The following is a 26819-nucleotide window of genomic DNA, read 5'->3' as shown; positions in this document are numbered from 1 at the left end:
AGCTATTGTTAGAATGTATGGATTTTTAAAATTGTACATTGCTTTATTTGTTCTTTAATTAGAGACGTAATGTTTTATAAATGAAAATAAATATTCAAAGCCAATAGGATTGGCTGTCTAGCTATTTCAGCCCTCCAGGTTTAATCTTCGTTAGAAATTTCCTAATTTGAGATGAATTTAGTTGCCTTGATGTTGCAATCTGTGATGGCCCATAGAGTCATGTGTCACACCTTTGCCTGCTTTGATGGAATGAGACAACCTGCATTTCTTAGGGTCTATGAGCAGGTATTGCTCAATGAAGCAGCAGCAATTATATAATTAAACCCATGGTTTATGAAAGTATCTTGTGGATGTAGGTTGACTGGATGTTCTGGTAGCTTTTGCCAAAAAGGGACACGTCTTCCCTAGCTATTTATGAGTTAAGGGAAGGAAAACAACACTGCACCACTGATTCCTCCTTTTCAAGACTCCAGAGATTTCCCATAGTTCAAAAGAGGGATAATGCAAGTCCTCTTCATACATTATCTTGCTGAATAGGAATCGGTTGTCAGAAGCAGTGTGATCAGAGGGTCGCTGAACTGTAAAACTGGCAGTGACTTGAGGCCTATTTAGTCAATGTTCCCCTCACCCATTTCCTAGGCAGAATACATCACACTGTGTGGCCACATATTTATCCACCCTGTTGCTTAGTTACATTCAAACACTATGTAAAAGCGGTACATATGGTGAAGCTAAATTGTTACAACAATTTGTAGAAAGGGGCCCTCTTGAGTCTGTTTCAGCAAAAACAACTAAGGCATTTATTATGACATAAGCTTTCATGGACTTGAGTCTACCTTATCACGAGAGAGATCTGGAAGAAGCAATATGCATGATGTCAATGCATTTGCTGAAGATGAACAACTGAAGCAGCAGGAAATTTATCAAGAGATGGTAGACTGGAGAAAGTGTGGAGGGATAACGTGCTTAGGAGGAGGACTGATTTGTTTCTGGTATTTTAGTTTTGATGCCTGCCCTGGAAATTATTGTGGTAGTTTAGTTCTTGTCTTATGGTTTGGGCTAGGAATGGGTGCTGAGATGTATTTTAATACTGAGTGATGTTTGAATTTGTTAGCTGCCTTGAATTTCTTTTGAAAATTAAGCAGGATTATGTTGAGCAATTAGTAAGCAGTTTTGTTTAAGGCATTAATAACATTTAAATCAATTACTTAATTCAAGGTGCTTTCTTTTCTTGGTGATTTAAATTGTCTTTACTTAAATTACTTCACATAGCATAATATTGAGGACTTTGATGTCTCTTTTTTTACAAAGATGGATGCAGCAACTCAGGATTCAGTAGCTTGCCAGCACCTGTTTTGTTTCCTGTGAATTAGTCTAATCTAATTCTCAACTCTCAGATGTGAATTCCTGCCATTTGAAAACAAAGTTTTCTTAAAGCCTCCATCTCTGATGTCTTATTCATCTTACAGAATAGATTTAATTGCTACTGTAAAAGTTAGAAAATTGACACATGGTATTCCAAACAACCTCCACAGAGGAAACTTTGTATCACAAGGCTTATACCCCAAAACTGTTAATCCTTCAGGAAAGGCTCCTGTTGTGAATAAGATTTCCAGAACAGGAAGGCAACCACATATATTGATTTTGCAGGTTCATCTAGGCTGAGGGCCTTGAAGAACTTGTACAAAAACAATCAATATAGTTGTCTTTCTTCTCTTGGGGTACAGATTCATTTAACAGACAATGTCGGTGCTTTTTCACCTTGCTCTTCATCTACATTGCAGTCACTAGGTGACAATGTAATGCTAGCAGCACTGCTAACTGCATTCTCTTAGGCTTGGGGTCCACCTTTAGCCCAAACGTGCATTTGGGAACCCACTTTTTAATTCTTTTTACCTTATGTTTGTGAGATGGTACTGCTCCTCTTGGAAGACCAATGCTTTTGCTTAAAGAAAGGCAAAGAAACTCTTAAATAGTCACCAGTAGAATTGTCACCTTCTGAACCAGCCATTTGATGATATGCCGAAGCCATCATATGAGAATAATCTTCTGTTAATTCCTGCATTTGAGGTTGCTATTAAAGAAACAAGAGCAGACCAGGCCATCTTTCCACTGAGGTAATTTGGCAACCCTACATCGACCATGTTTTCTAAACAGATGCCTCAATATAATTTCCATTCAAGGACTGATTCAATTCCACCTTCTCCACCCCCGGCAGTCTTGCTTAAGAGAATGGTTGTGGAATGTTGTGGCAGAAGTTCAACATAATTGCTGTGGGTTGGCATCACATTCTTCTTCATGAAAATCATATGGTAATTATTTTAGCTACAGGTCTGCAGATTAGTTTCCAGCAAGAGTTCCATGAGACATTAAATTGCTCCTGTGGGTAGACTGCTTGCAACACAGACTTTTACACACACGAGCAGGCAAAAAGTGCTAATCTGAAGAGGCTGAGCAGTTGGAAGCCATTGGGCCAAATCGGATAGATGTGACTGAAGCATCCCATAAGTTGCCAGCTCAGAGGTAAAAAGAGGCCTGTGGAAGGGGCAACATATGTGGCAAGAAACCTAGTCAACAGGCCACTTGTGGCTTTGGCCCAACATCTCTTACACCCTTTTCACAATGGCCTCTCTGGCAAAACGAATGACTGATCTGGGGCCTTGGTGGTTTATAGACTGCTTACCGCGGAATTCACACAGCTTTTGTATGTGTGGCTTTGTTGAATTTATTTGCTAATAGTTAGGTCACCGTAGCAAATCTAGAAAACGTCCCATTTCCCTACAAACCATTGCTTCCTCGCGGCCTTCAATAAATGTAAGCTCCATGATGTTGTAGCTCACTGAGGGAAGAAAGACTTGTGTTGGTGCTGACCACAGTCTGCTCTGTTCTTTTACTACTGCTTGGTCTCCCAGATGAAATCAGCAGTTAACTTCAACTGCAAGTAGACTGGAGTATTACAGGCAGAGCAATTTGTATAAATGGCATTTCTGGACAAGCTGATATGAGCTTGGCAAAAAAGGAGAGCAGTTGGGAGCTTGGATGTGGAAAACATAAGGACAATTACTAGGCTTGGAAAATGTGTGTGTGATTGTTTTTGAAAGGATTGTTTCCCCTGCTTCTCATCCTACCAGGGCCACAGGAGGCAACTTGCTTCTCTCTGCAAAGCCATTTTGCAAAATCAAGGCCATGAGCCTTAATACATATTGCTATTTCTTTGGCTGTGGCAACAAACTGGTTTGCCTCTCAATCAGTGAGCAAGTGATAGAAAGCAACTTTTCTAGTTGGATTAAAATGGCTATTTCCAGGCTGCAATCCTAAATAAGTGTACTAGGAAATAACCCCCACTCACCCCCCCCCAGTAGAATTTACTTCCAAGTAAACATGCAAGTTGAATCATTGACGGCATTTGGCTATAACACTGGCCATTAACCACGGTATTCAAATTGGCACTCAAGGCTTGTTTCTCCCAAACATATCATAGGGTTGCCATACATCTGGAATTTCCCGGACATATATGGAATACTGCAGCCGCAAGCAGTGTCTGGGCGGAAATCGGCAAAGTGTCTGTGAAATTTGGCAAAACCCTTACATATCACCATTGGGAAGCAAAACTTTGGGTTTCTTGCAATAACTTCGTCTGATACATACATACAGTTCCTCCTGGGATTTGTTTATTCAGTAGTGGTGTGTGTGTGTGTGTGTGTGTGTGTGTGTGTGTGTGAGAGAGAGAGAGAGAGAGAGAGAGAGAGAGAGAGAGAGAAGCTTCTCACTACCCAGTTGGATTTTCCAAGAGTACAAAATATTGTCTGACAAATACCTTGGCACTAGCTTTGGTTAAAAGAAAATCTCATCAAATAAAGACCATTTTCTCTATATTTATGCTTTAGTGATATTTATTATTTATCACCTCTTATCTATAATTCACGGACCTTATTGTCTCCTCAGTGTCCTGTGACAAGTAATAAAGACACATTAGTTCCCCCCACTTTTAATGCTCTCCAGTATTTTAAGAAAATAAGTAACATTGGTAGATCATCTTTCATCTAATGACTATACAAATTTGCGCAGAGATCAGTCCTTCCCCACTGTTGCTAAAAGCCACAAGAGGAGATGCTTAGTAGTGAGAGCATCACATTCTCTCCTGCATTAAGAACAGCGCATGTAAAGCAGTGATGGGAAGCAGATAATTTTTCTGCTTTGTACCTAACCCAAGGCATGCCTGACCCTTAACCTACTCAATCATTTCCTGGCTGAGCCAAACTCTTCTGTTTTAAATCACTCTCCCACACAGTAGCTAGCAAGCATCTTTTCAGTGTCACGTTACACCTGTGTCAATCAGCGTTGCCCACATTTCATCTCTTGCATTCCTGCCAAGAGTGGGATATTTGTTCAGCATTACAAGTGCCATCAGAGTGTTCACATACTCGAAATATACCTGTGCAGGCATGCGGTCCAGAAGGTTACATTTTTGAAAATGAAGATTGAGATTGCCTGGATTTTAATAAGAATGCACAAGCTGCAGTGGCACATAGGAGGCTAGTGGCTGCATGTTGCCTTTCTCTTAAATGCAGTGCAGTGCACTCAGTTATGAAAGTCTGCACATCTTTGAGTCTCTGTCCACCTTCTTTTCCTTCTCGTAGTGATTTGTAGACATTTTGCTAGGTTTTTCTTCAGCTATTTTCCCATGACTTGTTTACACTTCTTCATCTGCGTTCTGCAGATGTATTGAAAACCTGCTATACTACTTATTAAAATTATTTCCCATGAGCAAAACACACCCAGTCCCTTACATACTTTTTCTTCATCTGAGCTACCTTTTGAGACATTTTATCTACCCCATACCATTCCCACTAAATCTCTCCAGTTTGTTAGCATCTTCTTTAATGTTGGCACCTTGAAGTGAATGCAGTATTCTAGATGAAGTCTTAGAATGGTGGAGCAGAATAGCCCCTTTCAAATTTGGGATCTTCTGCTTATGTTGAAACCGAAACTCCTAATGGTCATGGTTCCTTATGAGCAGTTTGCTTTCAGGAAGCTCCCTTGTGCAGAGTCAGACCAATTCACCCATCTGCCTCAGTATTGTCTTCATTGACTGGCAGCAGCTCTCCATGCTTTCAGCCACAAGTCTCTTCCAGCCCTACCTAGAGATGTCAGGAATTGACCCTGGGATCTTCATGCAAGGCAGATGCTCTCCCAGTGAGCTACAGCTTTCCCCTCTCTGTTCCTCCAACACCTTGCTTAACCTCATCGTCTCTTTAATCAGTTACTCTCCAAGTTGTACTTTTTAATGGCAGAAGGTTTGGTTCAGGGATGGGAAACATGTGGTCCCTCAGACGTTGCTGGGCTATAGCTCCAGTCATCCATGAACATTGGCCATACTGACTGGGACTGATGGGATTTGGAGTCCCTACAACATCTTTGGTGTCCACAGGTTCCCTATCCCTAGTTTAGCATGTTGTTTTTCATAACCAGGCTTCAGTTGAACCACTTCCATCAATGAGCTCTCAGGTAACAGCTCTCAGGTAACCTCAAAGTGCAAGGTTGGCACACTGGCTTCTTTCATTGTGTCAATACGCAACAAATGACAAATCACAGTAGGGTTTGAAGAGCATACTATAGACATGAATAATGACATTATACTTGCCTTTCACCTAGAAGATTGTAGGCTCTGAAGAATTATTCAACCTTAGAGTGGAATTTAATCCAGTTCCATTGAGTACATGCATGCTATGGCATTTCACTGGCACCTAGTGCTCCTAATGCCACGCCACATTGTTTCCGTCATCTTGTATGCCTTTGGTAGCACATCCAGGTCCCCTGCTGCAATGCAGCCTGTTTCTTTGGCAGCCTACATCTTGGGAAACCTATCAGAGATTTCAGAGGGGACCAAAGTTGTGTGACTTACAACACATTTGTGTTATCACTGCAGCTGAGAAATGCAGACATTAATCTACAGGCAAAACAGTCGATCCCAACTCTCTGTATCATATATCCAGCAGAAATATGTTTTATTTACACACATTCCAGTTTCTTGAATACTAGAGGTTTTAAATTCCTGAACTATATGCATGCAAGGATTGATGTGTAATGTTGGTCTTGTAACCCCAAGGTATTAGTCATATTAATAAAGTTAGTGCATCTTGTTTATTAATCTATCAAGATTCAATCCCTTTGGGAGCCAAACAATGACATTGTAAGGGGGGCAAGGGAGAGAAGGTGCCTGCCTGTAGGAAGATAGTGGAAGGCACATTTTTCTCTCTACAATTCACTAGAAAGTAACTGCATAATATGATGTACAATCGCTTCCTGGGAGCATTTCAAAACATTAAACAAACAAACCTGTGCTGCCATTGTGGAGGTATTAGCTGGTCTGAGCAGTTGTAAAATGTTAAAGGAAAGAAGACAGACCTTGAACCACCTTGTATATATATTACATGCCTTTGTGTATATTATTTGTTTGTTGATTATGTTACGATATGAGGGCAACGCAGCTGCAAACAGCCAGCTTGAAAACATCACATGATGGGGCTGTCTGTGGGAAACAGTGTTACAGTCAGTTCACAGGGCAATTCACCGGAATTTGCTCAGAGTGTAATATGAGACCTTCCTCTTGTGTATGTACAGGAAGTCTCTGCCACTTGCTGGATGGAAACTGAAGTTATCGGACATGTTTTCTGTAGTGCTGCATAGTCAAAAATAAAGCGATGCAAATAGATTTCTGGCTATCTCCTTTCTCTGTTGGGAAGCAAGGAGGGAGGGGGTGTGCATTTTCCCACGCTGGGAGATGTCGCCTATTGAGACCTATCCTGGATTTGCGGGGATTGCAGCCAGGGAGGTCACCGGTAAGCAAGCCGGGAGCCTGGAAGAGGAGCCAGTCTCTCCCGGAGAAGGCTTGTTTTCCAACAGATTATAAGGCTTAATCCACAGATCTATGTTCCGATCCCTGCGTAGGTGCGGAAAGCATTTTTAGTTTCTTCTAATTTCTCTCTCTCTCTCTTTTAAATTATGTTGTCAGCCAGTTTGGGTATTTTACTTTAAATGAAAATATGTGATGAAATAAACATTTTAATAAATCATAATTTTTTCCTTACCTGCAAAGTGAAATTTATATAAAAAGGGGGGATGAGATGAATATTGTGCCCACGCCTCTGCTGTCCTAAAAATGAATCTTCCTTTCATCACCTTAAATCTCCTTTTCAAGCTTAGCGTGTCACAACATGGTTCAGGTGGGGCGTTCCCTGTATTGTTCCAATTTTAGTAAATGTGCTGCTGAAGCCAGCACTCCGCTGGGGTCTTCCACTAGGCTAAGAAACCTTTTGCTAATGCATCCACTTCATGTTTTAATCATGTCAGAAGCTTTCTAATATGTATGTAGCAGAAGCAACTGGATTTACCTAGAATCCCTAAGAAATCTAAGCAGTGTGTTTAGCCAGGTGGAGAGACTTCTCCTCCACTCCAAAGAAAAGAGATGGAAAGCGAACAAGATTAGAACAATGTTAAGCCAACTATAACCCAGGCTTCGTTCAGAATGCTGCAAGAGTATTTTAAAAGTTCACTTGTTTACTACAACTGTAACCTGTCCTAATCATAACATGCCCAGAGCGGCATTTTAGGCTTACAGCAGCCCTGTGAGATAATTCAGGCTGAGAACAAGTGTCTGCTAGCCCACCATTTTTGTGTAATGTTGGATGCAAAGGTTCTGTGCAAATCCATTTTCAGTATTCGTATACTTTGTATATAAGACATATAAAGCCACATATGTGAAACTTGAATACAGTGGAACCTCGGGTTACGTACCATCCTCCTTACGAACACTTCGGGTAACGAGCTCCGCTAACCCGGAAGTAGATGCTCCTGGTTGCGAACTTTGCCCTGGGATGCAAGCGGAAGTCGCATGGCAGCAGTGGGAGGCCCCATTAGCGAAAGCGAGCCTCATGTTAAGTACAGTTTCCAGTTAAGAATGGACCTCCACAACGAATTAAGTTCGTAACCGGAGGTACCACTGTAAAATCTAATTTGTAGAAAGCCTGTTCTGGACTGCATTTGTCCAGCAGTGAAAATTCAGATGAAGGAGCTATCAGTTTTCCGACATTTGTACACACTGCCATGCAACAGACTGTTGCTAGGAGCAAAGTGATATATAGTTATTTATTAACTTCACTGTTGAAAAATGAGGGGACTTCAGTTCCCTCTCCTGCAACTCTCCAGCTTCTTTTATTAAGAAGCTGAAATACTTTCTCTGCCCCAAAGGATGCAGAGGGCTTAACTATTTGAGTGAAGAATTGTTGATTACAGGACAAATCCTTGTGAGTTGCTATGGGAGCTTCTTCTGCATGGCCAGGTCCCATGAAACACCAGTGATACCTGTACAGGAATCAAGAGGTCAGGAGGCTCCCAGGACAGGGCAGCATGGGCTTGGCATGGAAAACAGCCACGGCACCATGCACCCCACATGGTTCTCGCATACAAACATTGCTTCTGCAACAGAAGACCTTTAACCACTTGGAAGCGTCCCCCATGCAAGAATGGAAACATGAACCAGCCTGAAGATATTTAAAATGCAAGGAGACTGTATCCTGTTTGTTGATTGTGAAACTTCTGAACTCTTGCTGCGCTTCATATGTTTGCAAACATTCATCTCAAATGGCCTTTAAAAATGAGTGAAAATGAGTTATATCCCCAGAGCACAGACTTGGCAGACAAACTATAAACACTGCTGCTGGGCTGGCTATGAATTGAGCTCATAAGTAGTCTGTGCTAAAGCTGTCTCTTTGCTTTTATACCCTCATCCTTCCTTTTTCTTTTTGCCCCTTTGTTTGTGTCATTCGTAGCTGAAGATTCTCTACTCATCCGCATATGCAGGCTTTACTGCAAGGAGATGCTTGTATACCGGGGATAAAAATCCTATTGGCCATTTCCCTGGAGTCTTAGTCACTGAAGCAGCAGTGTACATGGGAGACAGCTCAGTGGTAGATCACACATGTGATTTGTGTGCAGAAGATGCTGAGTTCAATGCCTGACTTCTCCAGGTAGGGCTGAGAAACATGCCTATCTAAAATCCCAGTGAGCCCCTACTAGGCTAGACAATGCTGACCTGGTCTGAGCCTGTGCAAGGCAGCTTTGTGTGTTTGGTATTAAGTGTCTGAGCCAAATTTTACACCTTTGTGGGCTGTAGAAGAGGAGCGCTCACAAGCATACTATCAGGTGGATTAATGGATTGATCAACCCTTAAAACCTTTTCAGGAGTTCTTGAGTGTCAAGGGTAAGGAACTTATGGCTCTCCAGATGTTTCTGGAATACAACATTCCTATCCCCTGTCTGTTGGTCATGCTAACTGAGTAGATCAGTAATATATGAGGAGGCTATTTAAAAGGCGGCTTGCTGACCATTGTAATAATTCTTGGTTAATATGCCGCTGCAGGAACGTGTTGGGTATGTTTTAGGACATGCTCCCACTTTATGTTGAGTGATGGCAAGGCGCAAGATGCCTGACCCTGGTCCCATCAATTCCAGGGCAAGGACACATCTGTGAGCTGTTTCCAGGCAAGAGCATGGGCTACATGGAGCTATAGTCTGACTCTTTGTAAGGCAGTTGCACCTGCTTCCTGTGAGTGAACCTAAAGTATGCAGCCTAGCATTGCCCCCGGAAGCCTTTGCAAAGTTCAAGCATTCATCATTGGATGCCCGTATGCAAAATCTTCCCTTCAAGTAGAAAGGTTGAAAGCTATCAAGGTAGATAATTATTTTATTTATTAAACATAAAAATGCAAAATGAGAACACAAAATACATAATAAAACAAAAACTCTCCTCCCAACAAACACAGAGGCCATAGAATGTTAATCAGCCAGATGTGGTATGAATCCAAGGGTTGGTGGCTTAGGAAAATCAAAAATGTTTTGAGACTATGAATCAGTTTGAACACCCACCACTTTGCATGATTCATTTTATCTTATAATGATTAGGACTTGAGTCTATCAGATAACAAATCTTCGTGGAGGACATTTGCACAGTCTTAAAGCATAGATGGGAAAAACATCCAGATGTTGCCAGACTACAACTCTAATTATGCCTGACCTTGCTGGCTGGAACTGAAGTAAGTTGGAATCCAGCACATCTGGATTCACTGTGATGTCCACAGGTTCCCCACCCCTGGCAGAAATGGTCACCCAGATGATGAAATATTGCAAGGACACATTACGGTTACCATTTTCGACAGCAGCATCTGTCATATGAAGCCATAGTTTACTCCAAGAGGTATATTGATTGTGCAGTGGAGATGATCAGATCCTGGTGTTTCTAATGCCATGGTTTTGCTTCTCTATATCCACATAGCTAGTAAATGGGAACATTTCATTCACAAACCACACTATAGATGCCTTAGAAATGTAGCTAGATATCTACCTGTGGGAGCAATGATTCCTAAATTGTGCCAAGGCCCTGGATTCCTTGATATGATCCATTCTATAACTGAAAGGCCTGAGGGAATTCTAGAAGGGTCATTGTTGACCAGAAAGCACAGTCCCACCCTGAGCCTTGATTGACTGGGCAAAGGGTGCCATTGGTGTGAGAGCTGATTAAGATATGTTAGAGAGCGGTACAGCCCCAGATTTAATCTGTGTGTTGAAGGTGGTGGTGATTTCCTAACAACCGTTTGGGAAACACCAAGTTGTACTAGCTACGTGCCAGTTTCCAGTTGCCTGCTTGAGAGTGCCTTCTTCACAGAAGTTATGTTACATTATTCAGGTAATTAACTGCCCAGGGCTGCTTGAGACTCTGCCAAAAAGCTCCAACATTAAGATGCTGCTGAGAGAGTTCCTTGAGTATAAAGTGCCCTAATGGAGGAAACAAAACAATGTTATAGAGAAGAAGGGTGCTTAATTTATTAGGAATTGGAGAAGGGGGGATGTGTATTAGAGCGAAGGAGGGAATAAAACAAGACCAGAAGACGTTACCATTGAGAACATCAAAAGTATGATTGAAGAGCATTTATTTTAAAAATATTCACATAAAGGTGATGGGTGTGAAAAGGGTTGAGACATTTCTTAGGAATGAATTGGCACTTTCAGGTTCCAGAAGCCTACAAAGATAGATGAGAGAAGGTAGGCTGTATGCACACTAACCCATTTGTAACACAAAATATGTAGTTTTTCTCAACTCTGAATCATTCATACTTGTCTTCAGCCTGCTGTTTTCAATTTAGATTGATTCTAGATCATGCTGCCCACAAGGGTAGTGTGGTTACTTGATACATCTTTGAAAACCATGCATATACCTCAATGAATGAAGAAGGGTGATGCGATCTTAGTATACACTCAACCAAGTGGGACATTGTGGAGGCTTGGTGGACACACTACCCTTTGAAGTTAGGGTCTTCTTGAACAACCCATTTGGAGCTGTTAGGGCATTTTCCTGCTTCAATTTGTGACAGTCTGAGTCCTGGGGCTCAATGTGGACTGGGAACTTGGCCCTGGCTTCTCGATTTGCTTTTATTTCTAGCCTCCTTCTCAAGGGCTAAAGGGAGAGGACACCAATAATTCATTTTTTTAAAATAAAGGTATCCCCTGCAGATGAAAATTGCCTCCCACCTGCTTAGCTATGAATGTTGAGTGTCAGCCCAAAAAGGAAAGTTTTACAGTTCTCGTGTAATACAGTGGTACTTTGGGTTACAGATGCTTCAGGTTACAGACGCTTCAGGTTACAGACTCCGCTAACCCAGAAATAAGTACCTCAAGTTAAGAACTTTGCTTCAGGATGAGAACAGAAATTGTGCTCCAGCGGCGTGGCGGCAGCAGCAGGCCCCCATTAGCTAAAGTGGTGCTTCAGGTTAAGAACAGTTTCAGGTTAAGAACAGACCTCCAGAACGAATTAAGTACTTAACTCGAGGTACCACTGTATGTTGGTTCCATTTGGAGGCTGCCATTTCTGATTAGGGCGGTAGAAAAGGAGGCTTCTCTTCCTTTTATAGTTGTGTAGAAGAGGGAAAGTCTTCAAGGATAACCTGCCAGGCAAGCTTTTTCTTATGTAAAGAAAAACAAGTCTGCTCATCCCCTACCAGAACTGAAGGGATTATTAATTTATTGTGTCATCTTCCAGGGGCTAATTTGCGAGGGATTCTGGGCATGTTTATAGCACTGCACTGTCTCGTTGCAGATGGATGGTGCAGACATGCAGTTATACGAGTCTGTAGCTAGTGACCCAGCTCTAAACATATTTACTTTGAAGCAAGTGCCATTGATTTTCAATAGAATTTGCTCTCAGATGAGGTGTTGTTTTTCCCATGAGGAGCAGAACCTGTGTAGTTATTTTGTTCTTGCCCTTTGCAAAGCTTCTGGCTCAGTTTGGGGAGCCGAGAGCGAGTTTGCTCTTCCTGCCCTGGTGCCTTGTGACAGCTAAGCTGGGCACACACAGCAAACATCCTCCCTCCTCAACCTGCCCTACTACTGAGAAACGATGAAAATTTAATGCTTGCTTCGCTTGCTGTGTTCTCTGGGCTAATTCTGTCTTTTCCAAGCACCAGAGGGGCTTGTGCCAGGCAGCCAGAGATGCTGGAGGGAGGAGGATGGAAGAAACTCAGCAGCGTATCAGGCAGAGCAGCTAAAGCCCCAAAGGCTTCATTAGGGAGGTGCTCCTTGGCAGAAAGGGGCCTGGGAAACAGCAGGAAGACAATTTCTCCATCACACAGTGTCCAAGCAAAAATTAGGTGGGAGAGAGAATGCCAAAGTGGTCAGGAGCTGTTCCCAGACAGAGTGGCAGACAGTCTGCCCTCACTCAGCCAGGAAATGTCAGAAGCGTGTGAAGAAGTACTATCAAGAGGCAGGAGACTGGCAAACTTGAAACAAGCCCACAAACGCCTGTCTGCCCACATGTAGTTTTAGAGAAAAGTACCACGTTTTGTCAAGCTTTCCTGCTTGGTTTCCTGGAGGAGATTCATGCTTGCCACAGGAGACCAGGTATGTGGCTGTTTACAAGCCGGAAGACTGGTTTCCCTTTATCAGGTGGCACCAATACATTCATTTATCTTGCATTCTTGAGTTCTTGGCATAAGCCAGCCTTGTAAATCTGTGAACTGAAGTTACCAGCCTGCAGAACTGTTTACTAGTCATCTGGGGCTAGCAGAGGAGGGATAGAGAGTTCCAGCCCTCTTTCAATAGCCTTCTCCGTTTGTATGCTGGGCACACTTTGTCCCCTATCTTCCTCCCCCACCCCCCATTCTGCTCACTCATCTGTATACCATTGTATCCTATGAGTACCAGGTGAGTGCTTAAATACAGGGCTGTCATAAACCTCTCACTGTTTCCTTGTGGGCAACATGGTGGCTGTGCTTAACTTCACAAGAGTCTGCAAATGGCAGATTCTGCACATACATTGTGATAGTTGTCAATGTCTCTGAGCGTTGGGATCCTTAGAAAATATCAGGCACTGAGGACTTGATGAATGTCTGTCTAGTCCTCTACATGCATGCAGCCAATCTTCCTTGTTGTGCAAGAAGAAGGGTTTTCCCTGAGTTCAGTCCAGGAGAGAAGACCGCATGTCTGTCTAAAACATGGTGGGGATGCTTCTACAGTAGGTTCACTCTTAACGTTATGTAGATCTGGATTGCACCCTTAGGCTTCTCTGGAATCCTAGCCACGATCAGTGAATTACTCCATTATAAGCAGTGTACCAGCCTTATATAAATCAGGATCTTCTTGACGATTGCATTATTAACACTTATGCAAAGATGCAACATCTTGAGATATCCAATAAGAAAACTAGCATGTATGATGAGATATTGACAGAAAGTGTCCTTTGTTGTGACTGGTGGAACTGGGTGGAACATTTCTTATTGTGCTCCCCCTATTTCAGCCAACAAACAGGTTCAGTTTCTTTAAAGTCAAGCTGCAGACCCCCATGCAACATGGTAATTAAGAGGATATAGGTTATATTATATTATCCCACACATGGAAACCTCTGTCTCTTGCCTTTTCATGTTGCTGAGCTTGTTCATCTATTTGCTGCTGACCAGGGCAGACTCAGCAGTGAAGTGATATAAGGACAACACCGCTGATGAAAAACTCTTCCATTTGCCTAATTAGCTGAGAAAATTAGAAGCCAGCCAGGGAAATCTGATGTAACTGCAGGGAGTGACAGTGCTAGGCCCAGACAGGGAGCTGAGAATGCCATTTTCTGGTGCTGCTGCACTTGGCAATGCTTTTAGAGAGCATCATGCTCCACAGACCCAGGAAGGTATAACATAAAGAATTGTGTTCCAGTGCGACATAATACCAGTCACTAAAACCCATAGAGATTTCAGGATGGGAACTGTCAGTACTTTGTCTGCAGTGATTTTAAAACTCTTACACCAAGCTGTGCAAGTAGAAAGATTTTCTAATGATTTTCAGCCTTAGAAGGGATCGCTCATATGCCATATCACAGGGGTGGCCAACTTCCAAGAGATTGCGATCTACTCAGAGTTAAAAACTGGCAGTGATCTACCCCTTTTGGGGGTTTCAGGTCAAAGGGTCAGAGTTGTTGGGCTTTTTTTTTAGGAAGGAAAGCCCTGTTGGACATGCCTGCCATATCAGAACTCTTGGCTGGTAAAGTAAATGTCCTCCCTAGCCATGTCCTTTCTTCTACAGAAGACACACAAGCTGCATTCATGCGTAAGGCTGGCTTGCTGTGATTTATTGTGAACAAGCGGTGATGTCTGATCACTCCCAATTTGGTCCTTGGTTGGTTCGAGCAGGACAAACAGACCTGGAAGCCACAATGAAGCTTGGCTTCCCATTACAATCCCAACCAGGGTTTGTGGTGTCTTGCTCCCTGATGAGCCGTGAGCACAAGCCAACAACCAAAGTCATGGCTTGTTGCTGGCTTGCTGAGGAACAACAAACCACTAACCCCTGGTTTAATATAATGGGAAGCCAGCCTTAGTTGCAGCTCCTTTCTACCAGTTATACCAGGGGAGGAATGATTGGGCAATGTGCATGAACTCATTCACAGCAAACAACAATAAGCCAGAAATCTGGCTTATTACATTGAGTCCTGATTCCACATATTTCATAAGTGGTTCAAACTTGTTTTTTTCTTGTCCAGCTTGGTCCAGGGGTATAATGCAATTTCTGTGCTTCTCTGTAATCCAGTTGGAATAATCCACCTTCCCCAACCCAAAGTTCCTTTTTCAACGGGCCATTTTCACTTTTCAAAAACTGCTCTCTCTCTCTATTTAAAAGACATTTTGTGGGTATTGAGTTCTACTGCAGTGTCACTGGACCACTCATTTATTCTTTCTGGACCACCTCAGCCAGTCCTCATCTGATCTCAGTTCTTCTGCCTGGTTGGCTTTTTCTGTACTTCATTTTCTTCCCGTTTCCACATTGTTACACACTCCCCAGGACTCCTGTTTGCTTGCCAGATCTGCTTTTACTTCTTTTTGTTCAAAGGGCTCTTTTTTCTTCTGCCTTATCCTTCTCTTCTTCTTTACTTGTATTCTTGTCATCTTAGTTGTGCTCATCAGTCTATGGATTGGATTAATTATTTTGTTTTCCGCCTCCTTCTTCTCTCTTGCTGTCCCCTTTCCCTGGAACTCATTGCACCAGGCAGTCTGTACCTCTCCCTCTGTTTTAGCATGTGGAAAGCCATGAAAACTTATCCTGAGCTGATATCATCAGAACTCTGCATACTCTTTCGCTTGAAACCTTTCTCTATTCCTAATTGACCGGGAAGGGGGGGGTGTTGTATTGCATGTTGTAAAGGTGTTTTGTTTGTTTGTTGTTTCTTTATCTGTGTGATTTTGTTTCTTGTTTTTTAGCAGGTGGGGGACTTGGTTAGGTTTTAAGCCTGCGGCAGAATTTGTGCTTTTTAATACAAATATGATGGCAATATTGATGACTGAAACACCCATAAGTGAAGTGACTCTGCTTCTAAAAGCTAACAACAGCTAGCTTCTTTGTGGCAATGGCTGACTCCACAAATGTGTTGCAGTGCTTTCCCAAGCAGCAGGTTTGCCCAGAAAGGTGACTAGTAATGTACTACCGAGCAAGGTGAAGAATCGAATAAGATCTAGAAAGGATAGAGAATGAGGGCAACCTGATGTGAAAATCCTGGTCCTTTGTGTGTTCTTAAGGATGAGAAAAAGCACCAGGGAGGGCAAAATGTCACGAGTGTGCAGGAACTATGGCATCTGAGGAGAATTGAAGGCAAAGAAAGGAAATTGGTGACTGCTTTGCCATTCCCAAGGTTTGAAGAGGCTGTAGGTGAGCACCTATTTTGCATGGAGGGGCACATGCTTCATCTAGGAAGCTTTGAAGGTCCTTCATCGAATCATGACACCTTTTTCCTGCTTCTGACATTCATGATTGTGCACTAAAAGTAGGGTGAAAGTAGAGCATGGAAAGTAGGGTCACCCAAGAAGTAGGAGAAGAAGACAGCACACCCATATCTTTATTAGTTATCAAAGAGAGTTTAGGCAGCATATTTAAGAGCAGCATGGAATATTTTTATTTTGCAGTACATAAGGTTGAAATGCAGGGACTTCCAAGGAACAGGATGGTAGACTATGGTCACAATAGCCTGAGGGCAGGGTTCAGCTAACTAGCTCTACTTGCGGAAGCCCATGCAATGACTTCCACTACTGGAACGGGGCCTTTCCCCTCTCTTCTCCCAGCCCACCCCCAAATTAACTCTGGTGGCGGGTCAAGTGAACCCTTAGAACAGACCCTGGAAGGGAGGAAAGTAGTGTAGGTTCCATATGGCAAGTGGAAAAGCTTGTGCTGATGGAGCAATGGCCACATATTGTAGACCAGACTTCCTGAACTGAAGTCCCCATCATCTTTGACCATTGTCCATGCTGGCTGGGTCTGATGAGGGGTCATAGTCCAACAACACCTAGAGGGGAGGTGAACTTGGGGAGGTTGGTGTCAATTAGAAGATTTTGTCCATGATTGCTTCCAAATCACAAGGCTTGGAGCATGGCAGTACAAAAGGGGTCGCTGTTTCTAGCATGCATTCTTGTCACGCTGGTGGCCCTACTGTAGAAAATAGCTGCAGAAAATGTCTTTCCCCCCTGTAGATTTTTGACTGAAATTGCAGCTCTTGCTTCAGTGAGGTGGAAGCTGATGCAATGAGCATCCCAGCATTGATAAGTTCATCAGTGGGGGGTGGGAGAAAATGGGGGAAGGGGTAGGTGGGTGGTTGGGAAGGAAGATTCTCTTATGAATGGACATTGTTTACAGTATTTCCTTTCAAATACCAAAGCGTCTGCCTCTTTGACTTTGTGCTGCATGGTTGATCATTTATTTAGCAAACCTCCCACGCACCCTCAGAATGGGAGACAGAAGCGGGCGAGGAGGAGGAGGAGGAGCTGGTTCACTTTGTAAATTTACATTCTCAGAGGCAGGCCAAGGGGGGGGGGGAATCTTCTAATTTGTATCTGAAATCTTCCCTCAGTATGATGTGTCTCCTTTGTTAATTGCAGTGTGAAGTGAGGATTAGGAGTTAAATGTTCTTTTCCTACTGGTGATCAAAATATAAGCCTGAGGGGGTGGGTGGGTGGGTGTGATTTGCTCAGCGTCCAGTGCTTGGTCCTGATTCTGATTAAAGCACTTACTTTGCAACATTTAATTCCCATCTTCCCTCCCATGAGCTGATCTTCACAACTCCTCTATGAGAGACAGTAATTGGCCCTAGATCACCCAGCGGACTTCATGCCTGGGCACAGATTTGAATCCACAGCCTTAGTCTTGACACTCTGAGCTCTATTCCATGCTGGCTCTGAGCCAGGGTTAAGCACCAGAGCAGAAAAACTAATAACAAAGGGTGCCTTTAGGCATGTGCATAGTCCCTTACCAAATTATGTGAGGGGGTGGTGGTATCCCGGATGAAAAATGGGCTCGGCTGTCAAGTGACCTTGAGCTATGTTCCCCAGGCCTTTTAATATATGCAGTGGTTAAGTCTTAACACTAGTGGAATGCAAATAGGCATCATTCGCTTGTTAGGTTTAATCTGTCACATTTATGTCCCTGTCTTTCCCTTCTCTGCAGCAGTTGGAAAGGGTGATTCAAATAGGGGAAATGGTGCGGGGGGAAGGGGTTAAACCCCTTCCCTAGAATTGTGGACACAATCCAAGTCAGCATCTTCCCATATCTTTTTCTTTAAGCAAAGGAAAAGAAATGAGGGATCTGATCACAGATCTCTCTTTCTCACACACACATTCAAATATTTTTCTTACTTTATTTTAAAATGCGTATATCCTGTCTTTCCTTTTTGGAAGCAAAACGATATTCAAGGCAGCTGACAGTATTTAAACACAAAATACCTATTAATACAAACTGAAGCACAAGAAACAGCCAACCAGCAACTAATTAATCAATTAGGCAGTGGCAGTAAACAAAAACCAAAAGCCATAAGAAAGAAAAGAGAGCAGTCAGGAAAGACTGCCTTTAAACTCAAGAGGATTTTGAATGCCCTCGGGAACAGCACAGCCTTTTCCCTGGAAGACTGACAGATGGGGTGGAATAGCTTTCCCCTGGGAGGGAGTTCCAAGACCTCAGTGCAAATATGGAGGAGGTACTGTTCTGAATGTGTGAAGCAGTGGGGATGTCTGTGTTCCTGCCCTTTGTCCTGCATCCATATAGCTACTAATCAGTTCATCTGGCACAGCTCTTCTCACACTTGCCAAGCTCCCAGAGATTGTAAGTGGCGCCCACAGAAACTCCCCTTTGGCAAAAATATTGAAGATGGAAGGTAGCTCTTGTTCCTGGCCAGCCTAGAGAGAGGCTTCTGCTGCTTCTTTCACCTTCCTTCCTCTGTCCTAAGACACATGAAAACATGATGTGGTCATTTCCCAGAAAAAAATGTGCTTATAGGACAATCCCCCCACCACCACCCTTAAGCCAGCTCAAAGCTTCCATGTCTTCTCCCAGGCATGCAGATTATCCTTTCATTGATCGTTTCCTGTTCTCTGCTCATGTGCACTAAAAAGTCATTTGGGATGCAGCCTGGAAAACGAAAGTCCAAGAGCCCAAATAAATCCCTGGGCGAGATGAAATCCACTCTGAACATGAGAAAACCTGACCCATTCCTATTTTGCATTGGATGTCTTCAAGTTGCAAGGCCCCCGTGAGAAAGGGGGCAAGGCTCCTGCACTCTTAATGGTTGTGTTGAAGAGGGGATTTCTGCATGAAGAAAGTGCCATCTTCCCATCTCCTGACTTTGCCACCTCCAGAGACAACAACAACAGGGTTTAGCTGGGGAGGCCCAGCCGGATGGGCGGGGTACAAATAATAAATTATTATTATAAATTATTAGCTTTTCATGGGCTCTGAACAGGTTGGTGGTTTGTTTGAGGAGAAACAAAATCCGTGCCTCAGTTCAGACAGTAAAGCCAAAAGTTGCTGTTTGTTGCTCCCAGGGTGGCAGCTAAGAGCGAAGTGGGGACTTTAAAGCAGCAGGGACCAGCTGTCTGTTTATTCACATTTAAACCACGCAAACATGGCCAATGTGGCTGAGAGGTTTGAGGCCATCCCTCAGAAGCAAGTTAACCCAGCCAGCATCTCCTGGCCAGTGTCTACGTTATGACAATGTGTGTCCGCCTGCATGTCATGATTGGCTGTGCCTTAGGGAGCCATTCTGGGCACAAGATTCTGTATTTCAGAAACTGTATTATTGCTTAAGCAGCTAAATCATGAATCGTTCAGTGCAAATGCTCTGGAAAGTGGGCACAGGGAAAATGCTCTCATCAGCAAAGTGCATGAAACACATTATTCAGAGAGGAATCACCGACAGGAGCCAATGTTATGGATTTTACACATGGAATGAGCTGGTTGCTTGGGAGTTCCCTTCTACCTGAGAGTGTGGAAGGTGTCCCTGAGAGAACAGGACAGCAGTGGTGCTGCTGGCAGCAGCAGGTGATATGTATAAAAGGAGACCTGACAGCATGGAACCTGAAGAAGATCAATACGTAGTTGGAAAGTCATCGGTGCAGATCAAGAGCACGTGGGGCATCCCAAGAGGCAGAAACAGAGGAAGTGTATCCTAGGCAAATAGATGAAGGGCACAGGTCCTTAGGTAGCACAGATTGACACTGGCACCCAAATAACTGCTTGTTTGTCTTCTCAGATAAGTTACATTAATGCCTGTATTTCTAGAACAGAGCTGGGGGGAAAGATCCAAATCTTGCAACTAGAATAAATTAAGCACATTTCCACATAGAGACCATGTGGTCTAGTGATTAGAGGAGACCTAAGGGAAACCTGAGTTTAAATATCTCCTGAACCATAAATCTCACTGCATTTGCCAAGTCCAAGGTCCAAGTCGTGAGGTTATTGTGAGGATAAAATGAGGACGGAAGTGGAAGAAAAATAAAACAGTTGCTTTTATTTTGTACATTCATTCTGCGTCACCTAGGTGTGGAGTGGAGTGGAAATCCTATTCAGCTACCCTCTTGCTTTAGAAATTTCACTGCCATAAAGATGAAAAATGAGGGGGAAGGGAAAAGAAAACTGAAAAACTTGATTGTTGATTCTGCACCAGTTACCAAATCCGTCCATTTGTGATATTATGATATATGTGTGGTGTTTGAATGTGTCGTTCCAGTGTTCCTTTCCATTTGCTGGGCTTTGAAACGGTGAATCTTCAGAGATGCTGATCTGTTGAAAGTGTGTTAGGCTGTGTACACACTACACCTTCAAAGCACATTCTTTCCCTCAAAGAATTCTAGTCACTATAGTTTACCCCCCACGGAGTTACAATTCCCAGCAGTTCTTAATAGAATTGTTGGAGGGAAAGAATGTGCTTTGAATATCCTTTGAAGGTATAGTGTGCGCACAGCCTCTGTGTTTCCAGGAGCAGAAGTTTTCTCAAGAATGTATTTTGCTGACCTTCTGTCAACTGATATCCCTGTGCCATTCACATCTCCACATATAGCAGCTTCCTATGTTCCTGTGTTTTTTCCTCACCTGGCATTTCAACCCTCTCCTGTGCTTCCTTTTTATCTGTGCAGATCCAAAGGACTGCCTACTCAGTCTTCTTCGATGAGAGGTTTTCAATCCCCTTGGACCCTTCTGCACTGGAAGAAAACAGCTTGAGGTTTTCCATCTTTGGCATAGATGAAGACGAAAGGAACATCAGCACTGGAGTCGCTGAGCTGAAGTTGTCAGACTTGGATCTCTCCATCAGGCCCTTCAATGCATGGCTGTATCTACAGGACATGAACAAGGTAGCTTATTGTAACACAGGGCAGAGGGCAATAGGGTTCTGGAGAATGGGTGGGGCAAGGATATGGGGCAAGGGAGAACCTTCAGCCCCTTAAGATAGCGGGGCCCTTGGCAGCCACCGAAGTTGACTGAATTGGCCCTCAAATGCTACCTTTTTATATAGCTCAGTTGCTTTCTAATGTTCCCCACTGCCTTGAGCTAGAGTAGTAATCTCTACCATCCATTTATCACCTGTCTCCTTCTTGTTCCCTGCAGGCAACTGATTCAGTGGGTGAAATTCTGCTTTCTCTTAGCTATCTCCCAACGGCAGAGCGGTTGACAGTAGTTGTGGTTAAGGCCAAGAATCTTGTGTGGACCAATGGGAAAATGACTGCAGGTCAGTAAACAGTCTTGCAAAATTCCTCCGCCCTACCCTGCAGCTGTGACTGGATAGAGTGTGAAGATGTTGCCTTACTCCACAGTGGGTAAATTAGTCGTGCCCGTGATCACAATTTTTATTGTGAAAATAGTGTGGGGATAAATGGTTAGCCCACCCTGTGGTCACAGTCCCAATTGTTCCTTACAGTTGGGCCAATTGAAAGAAACGTAGAGAGACATAAATGCATTCATTATGCATTGTCTCCCCCATGGCATTTAGTTTGGACCTCAGTGTCTTCTTTAGTGCTCTTTTAGAGACTGCTGTCAAGCTCTGGGCATTCCTTGTTCTTAGTGGTTAGTTGTTAGGAGACGACGAGCTGGGAATCAAATCTGTCTTGGTGCCAATCTGTCATTCTAGGGGGCCTGCCCTATAGTTTCAGCTGCATGTGGTGAGGTTATGCCACTCAGAGGGGAAAGTAAGGCACCTTAAGGTGCACAGACTCAGACATACTCACCTTTAAGCTGGCTTCATCATAGCATCCAGAGCACACCTGCAGAAAATGAATTTCATCTAATATTTTAAAACTTCTGAGTTGCCACAGCAGGGCAGTAATCAACTATTCCACAATGTCTCCCTCTTAGGCATCCTGTTTGGGCTTTCTCAATAACCATCAGCAGAAGCTGAATATATGTAGGGGGTAATTCTCTTTGAAGAGCCTCAGAAGTGATCAATTAGCTTCCAGTTTTAATTAAGTGGATTTCTCTTGGTTATCAAAAGTGAAGAGCACATGGCCAGTCCTTCTAACTTGTATGTTTTTTCCTGTGGGTGTTATCTCGCTCTCCAAAATGTTGTGAGTGGATTATAGCCCTTTAAAGCTAAACTAAGCTAAGTCTCTGGGATGCGGGTGGCGCTGTGGGTTAAACCACAGAGCCTAGGACTTGCCGATCAGAAAGTCGGCAGTTCGAATCCCCGCGACGGGGTGAGCTCCCGTTGCTCGGTCCCTGCTCCTGCCAACCTAGCAGTTCGAAAGCTCATCAAAGTGCAAGTAGATAAATAGGTACCACTCCAGTGGGAAGGTAAACGGCATTTCCATGTGCTGTTCTGGTTCGCCAGAAGTGGCTTAGTCATGCTGGCCACATGACCCGGAAGCTGTACGCCAGCTCCCTCGGCCAATAAAGCGAGATAAGCGCCGCAACCCCAGAGTCGGTCACGACTGGACCTAATGGTCAAGGGCCCTTTACCTTAAGCTAAAAAAAAGTTAAGTCTCATATATGAAGGTCTTGCCTGTACACACACCTGCTTATATGTTCCAGTTTGGCAAGGTCTAGCCCCGCTGTTAAATAATATAGTGGTGCATTTTACTGAAAGTAGCACCAGCTTCAGATACTACATATTTTCAGAGGTTAAGTCTGCATACAAGAAACAATTTCCCCTGGGTACCCAGTAAAAACCATCCTCTTCTTACCTTCTATCAGATCCTTTCGTCAAAGTGTACTTGCTGCAAGACGGGAGAAAGATCAGTAAGAAGAAGACTGCAACAAAGAGAGATGAGACAAACCCAGTGTTTAATGAAGCCATGATTTTCTCAGTGCCAGCAATTGTTCTACAGGTAAGAGCCTCCAGGTTCACAGGGACGATTACAGCACCATCCATTGAGCTACTGCATTGCTAAGAGCACAGTTTATAGCATCAGGCATACAGTTCACACCAAGACCACGCAGGGGAAACTTGCCCTCTCCTACCAGTTCATAGGATCAGACTGCCTGGCTATGAAATACACCAAAAAATGTTAAAGGGCTCATAAAATTCAGTCCAACTATTCCTTGGTTAATCCTAGAATCTTACTGTGAAGGTCTGCCTACTGGAAAAGGCTAGAAGCAATTTCATCTCAAGCCCAGTTCACACAGTCATTTTGGTGTGTGACAGCTGTGCCTGTAATGACTCCATCTGCTTTGTCTCATGCCGGTCCACTTGTGTGCACACATGTCACTGGTCGAATCCAGATTTTTTGCCAGCCATTAAAAGTGGACGGACAAAGAAGGTGCTTCTTCACACAACACATAGTTACACTGTGGAATTCCTTCCCACAATAGGCAATCATGGCCACCCGCTCCAATGACTTGCTTCCACTATGCTCCACTTATAAATAAAGCAAACTTTTGAAGTCTCCAGGGCACTCTCATCCAAAAGAACATATATCTGGCAGTTTTGCTCCTGGAACCTCTCACCACTCACAATCATAGGAATCCTCTGTGAGTAGCAGGCATGGTGGGGGAGAGGGCAATTCCAACTGGGCCCATGGCTGGGGCAAAGGGTTAAAGCTCCTTCCCTTCACAAGCCATGCTCCTGAAAATACAAACCTGCTTCAAATGGTACAATTCACAAATGTTAATGACAAAGCCTTAGGTGATGCAGATACTTCTTTTTGGAATGACATTCTAGGAAAACAGTACAGAGAGAGATTCTCTTCATCGTCAGTTTACGTTAGCTCTGTTCATCTTAGAAACTCACCTAAGTGATGGAGGGCTGGCTGTGGCGGAGGACATCCTAATGAGCATGAAATTAAATGAGATATAAACTGGCATGCCCAGGGCAAGAGCCTTCTTCGAGGGTTAGACATTGCCCTTTTGCCAACACTGGTGATCTGAATGGTGAGGGTTAATTTGTTTGTTTAGTCCAGAGGAAACAAACCAAACATGTATTGGTGATGGGGAAATCTCTTAACTAACCATGTCATGTATCGTCCTGCATTTTCTTTGTACTTGTTAACATGCTGTGTTGTCTTTTACTGAGCAGCGAAGGTGGCCTTCAGATTAACCCAGACAAAATCATTAGTAAACAACAGCATCCAGCTAAGTAAGAACGTAGCACTCATTTCTTCCTCACTGCTGCTGACATCTATAATTTTAATGAATCCTTCTCTGTTCATAAGCTTTTCTTGATTGGTGATAGATTCCGCCCACAAGGTTTTTGGCATTCAAGGCAGAGACTTTCAAATTAAACCCTGGGAAAGAAAAACCAGTACGGGAGATGTAAACACAATCATTGCATCACCTGCAAGGCCGAATATATAATTTCATTTGCTTTTCACTCATTCAGAAGCTTCGGTGCTGGAAGCTAATATAACATATCTAACGAAATCATCTTCAAAGGAGAGATAACAAGGAGGAAGCTTTCTTCAGCAATGGCATGGAGACAAGAAAAAGGATGGGTTACCATAACGACCAAGCAAAGGCCGACTGCTGTGGCTTCTCCTGTCCCTTCTTGAGGATGATGCAAATTCATGGGGGTTAGGGCAAAGGTTCTCAAAGTTGTACTAATATGTAAGGGAAAGAGAAGTAATGTTTCATTGCACACAAATTTTACAGGCGCCTGAAAGGCCCTTGGGGCTTGTCAAGCAGGAAAGAAACTAGCTGTTGCTGATGGCTAGTGAAATGTTGCATGCCTTAATAACTCATAGTGGAGGGCTACGAGGCTAAGCATTCCCATATGGTGGTTCTGATATTGGAAGGAGCATTTTGGAGTCCTCCTAAGTGACGCTGCACCAAAAATCAAGGTGTTGTCTTTCCCCCTCAAGTTTTTCAGGCCCAGCATACTTCCAGCCCCTGGGTTGATTTTGAGATCAAGTTGGGCAATTCTGCATTGTTGCCAGATTTCATTGTGCTGCATTGTTACTTTTCTGAATGGAATGAGGACATGAATTCAGAATGTGAATTCTATATATAATCAGTAGTGGAAAATTAAGAGTGCTTTTCAAGGGTACCTATAGCCACTTCTCAAACTACATCTCATGGTGGTAAAAATTGGGTCAATGGAATTTTGCTAATATCCGCTTGTGTCCTTGCAGGAACTGTCTCTTCGGGTGACTGTCGCAGAGTGTTGTGAAGACGGGAGAGCTGAAAACATTGGCCATGTTGTCATAGGCCCAGCTGCAGGTGGGATGGGCATCACGCATTGGAACCAGATGTTGGCCACCTTGAGGAAGCCTGTGTCCATGTGGCACCCACTTCGGCGAAGCTAAGGCATGCTTGCACCTTGCTGTGAATAATCCAACTTGGTGCCTAAACTCTTATCAGTAGGCAGATACTGTTGGCAAATGGAGTTCATTATAGCTAGGAACGAAAACTTATTTTTTCTCCAAATATTCTTCACAAAATGGAGTTGCAGCAACAGGAAAGGGGGGGAAATGTTCAGTTGCCAAATGGAACCACACAAGCCTTGGAAAAGCTTCAGACAACTGAAACCTGTAAGAGAGGAAGCCATTCAAGTACAAAGGACTGCCCTGAAGTAGCTTGCTGACAAATAGGGTGGCCTTTTGCCTCCATCACTCTAAAATCACCAGCTTGGAGAACCAGTCATTTAGTAAATTTGTGTTTTTTTACCAGGAATTAAGAGTCCCATGTGGTTTTCCTCCAGCCCCGAGGGTCAAGGGAGAAAGCTTTGTGTACAAATATATATGTGTGTCTGTGTGTGTGTGTGTGTGTGTGTGTGTGTGTGTGTCCATTTGACTCCACTTAGATCTTAAATGCATCTACTTGGAGGTTAGAGCCACTGAATTTAATAGATCTTGCTTTGAAATAGGCATGATTGAGATCACAGTTTTATATTGGTCACATTTTTTGGCAGGAAAATCCCATTTGATTCAGAGAAACTGAACTGAATTTCTGGAAAATTACTTCCAGGGTAAATGAGCTTAAGATCATAACCTTATGGAACCATCGTCAAATGCATCTCCATCCATGGTTCCAATTCTAGAAGAGTAGTCATGTTTGCCTATTGCCACAAAGAGCAGCAGCAGACCAACTATTGTAGCCTATTACAGGAATAGGGAACCTGTGGCCCTCCAGACGTCACTGGGACTCCAACTCCCAGCAGCCCCAGCAGCATTTGGAGGGCACCAGGTTCCCTGTCCCTAGCCTCTTTTGTCAGGTGCCTAAAGCAAACCTACTTCTTGCACCTCGTGCTATCATAACTTAGACCTTAGAGTAACATAGGCTACCCTGGTTGGTTTGTTTTTTGCCCTGGTGGCGTCATTTATTTATTTAAACTTGTCTGTTGCTTGTTACAGAAAAGATCTCCAAGCAACTTACAATAGGCTTGATAGCATTAACCACAAAGTGTCCAGCATAGTCAGAGACTGCACATGACCATCAAAGCATGATCTAGACTACCATGTAATGCTGTTTAATCCTGATGCCCCCCCATCTCAGTGATAGCAGCAGCATCACTTAGATGCTTTCTCACCAGAGCACCTGTTCCATTGCCG

The 26819-nt window shown here is 43.5% G+C and overlaps 1 protein-coding gene across 2 annotated transcripts in view; it reads left to right on the top strand.

Moving 5' to 3' along the window:
- SYT12 (synaptotagmin 12) overlaps positions 1–25911 on the top strand; it is a 58404-nt gene extending 32493 nt beyond the window's left edge. For both annotated transcript variants that reach the window (XM_081874922.1, XM_081874921.1), the window contains 4 exons: positions 20982–21197; positions 21451–21571; positions 23029–23162; positions 25401–25911. In XM_081874922.1, coding sequence (XP_081731048.1) covers positions 20982–21197; positions 21451–21571; positions 23029–23162; positions 25401–25574 — 645 coding nt within the window. In that variant the 3' untranslated portion in view covers positions 25575–25911. The remainder of the gene's footprint in view (positions 1–20981; positions 21198–21450; positions 21572–23028; positions 23163–25400) is intronic.
- Positions 25912–26819: the final 908 nt, after the last annotated feature.

The sequence above is a fragment of the Podarcis erhardii genome (genome assembly GCF_964252035.2).
Source record: "Podarcis erhardii genome assembly, chromosome: 1".
Taxonomy (NCBI): domain Eukaryota; kingdom Metazoa; phylum Chordata; class Lepidosauria; order Squamata; family Lacertidae; genus Podarcis; species Podarcis erhardii.
Note: the sequence above shows the minus strand (reverse complement) of the source record. Positions and strands in the feature narration are given on the sequence as shown.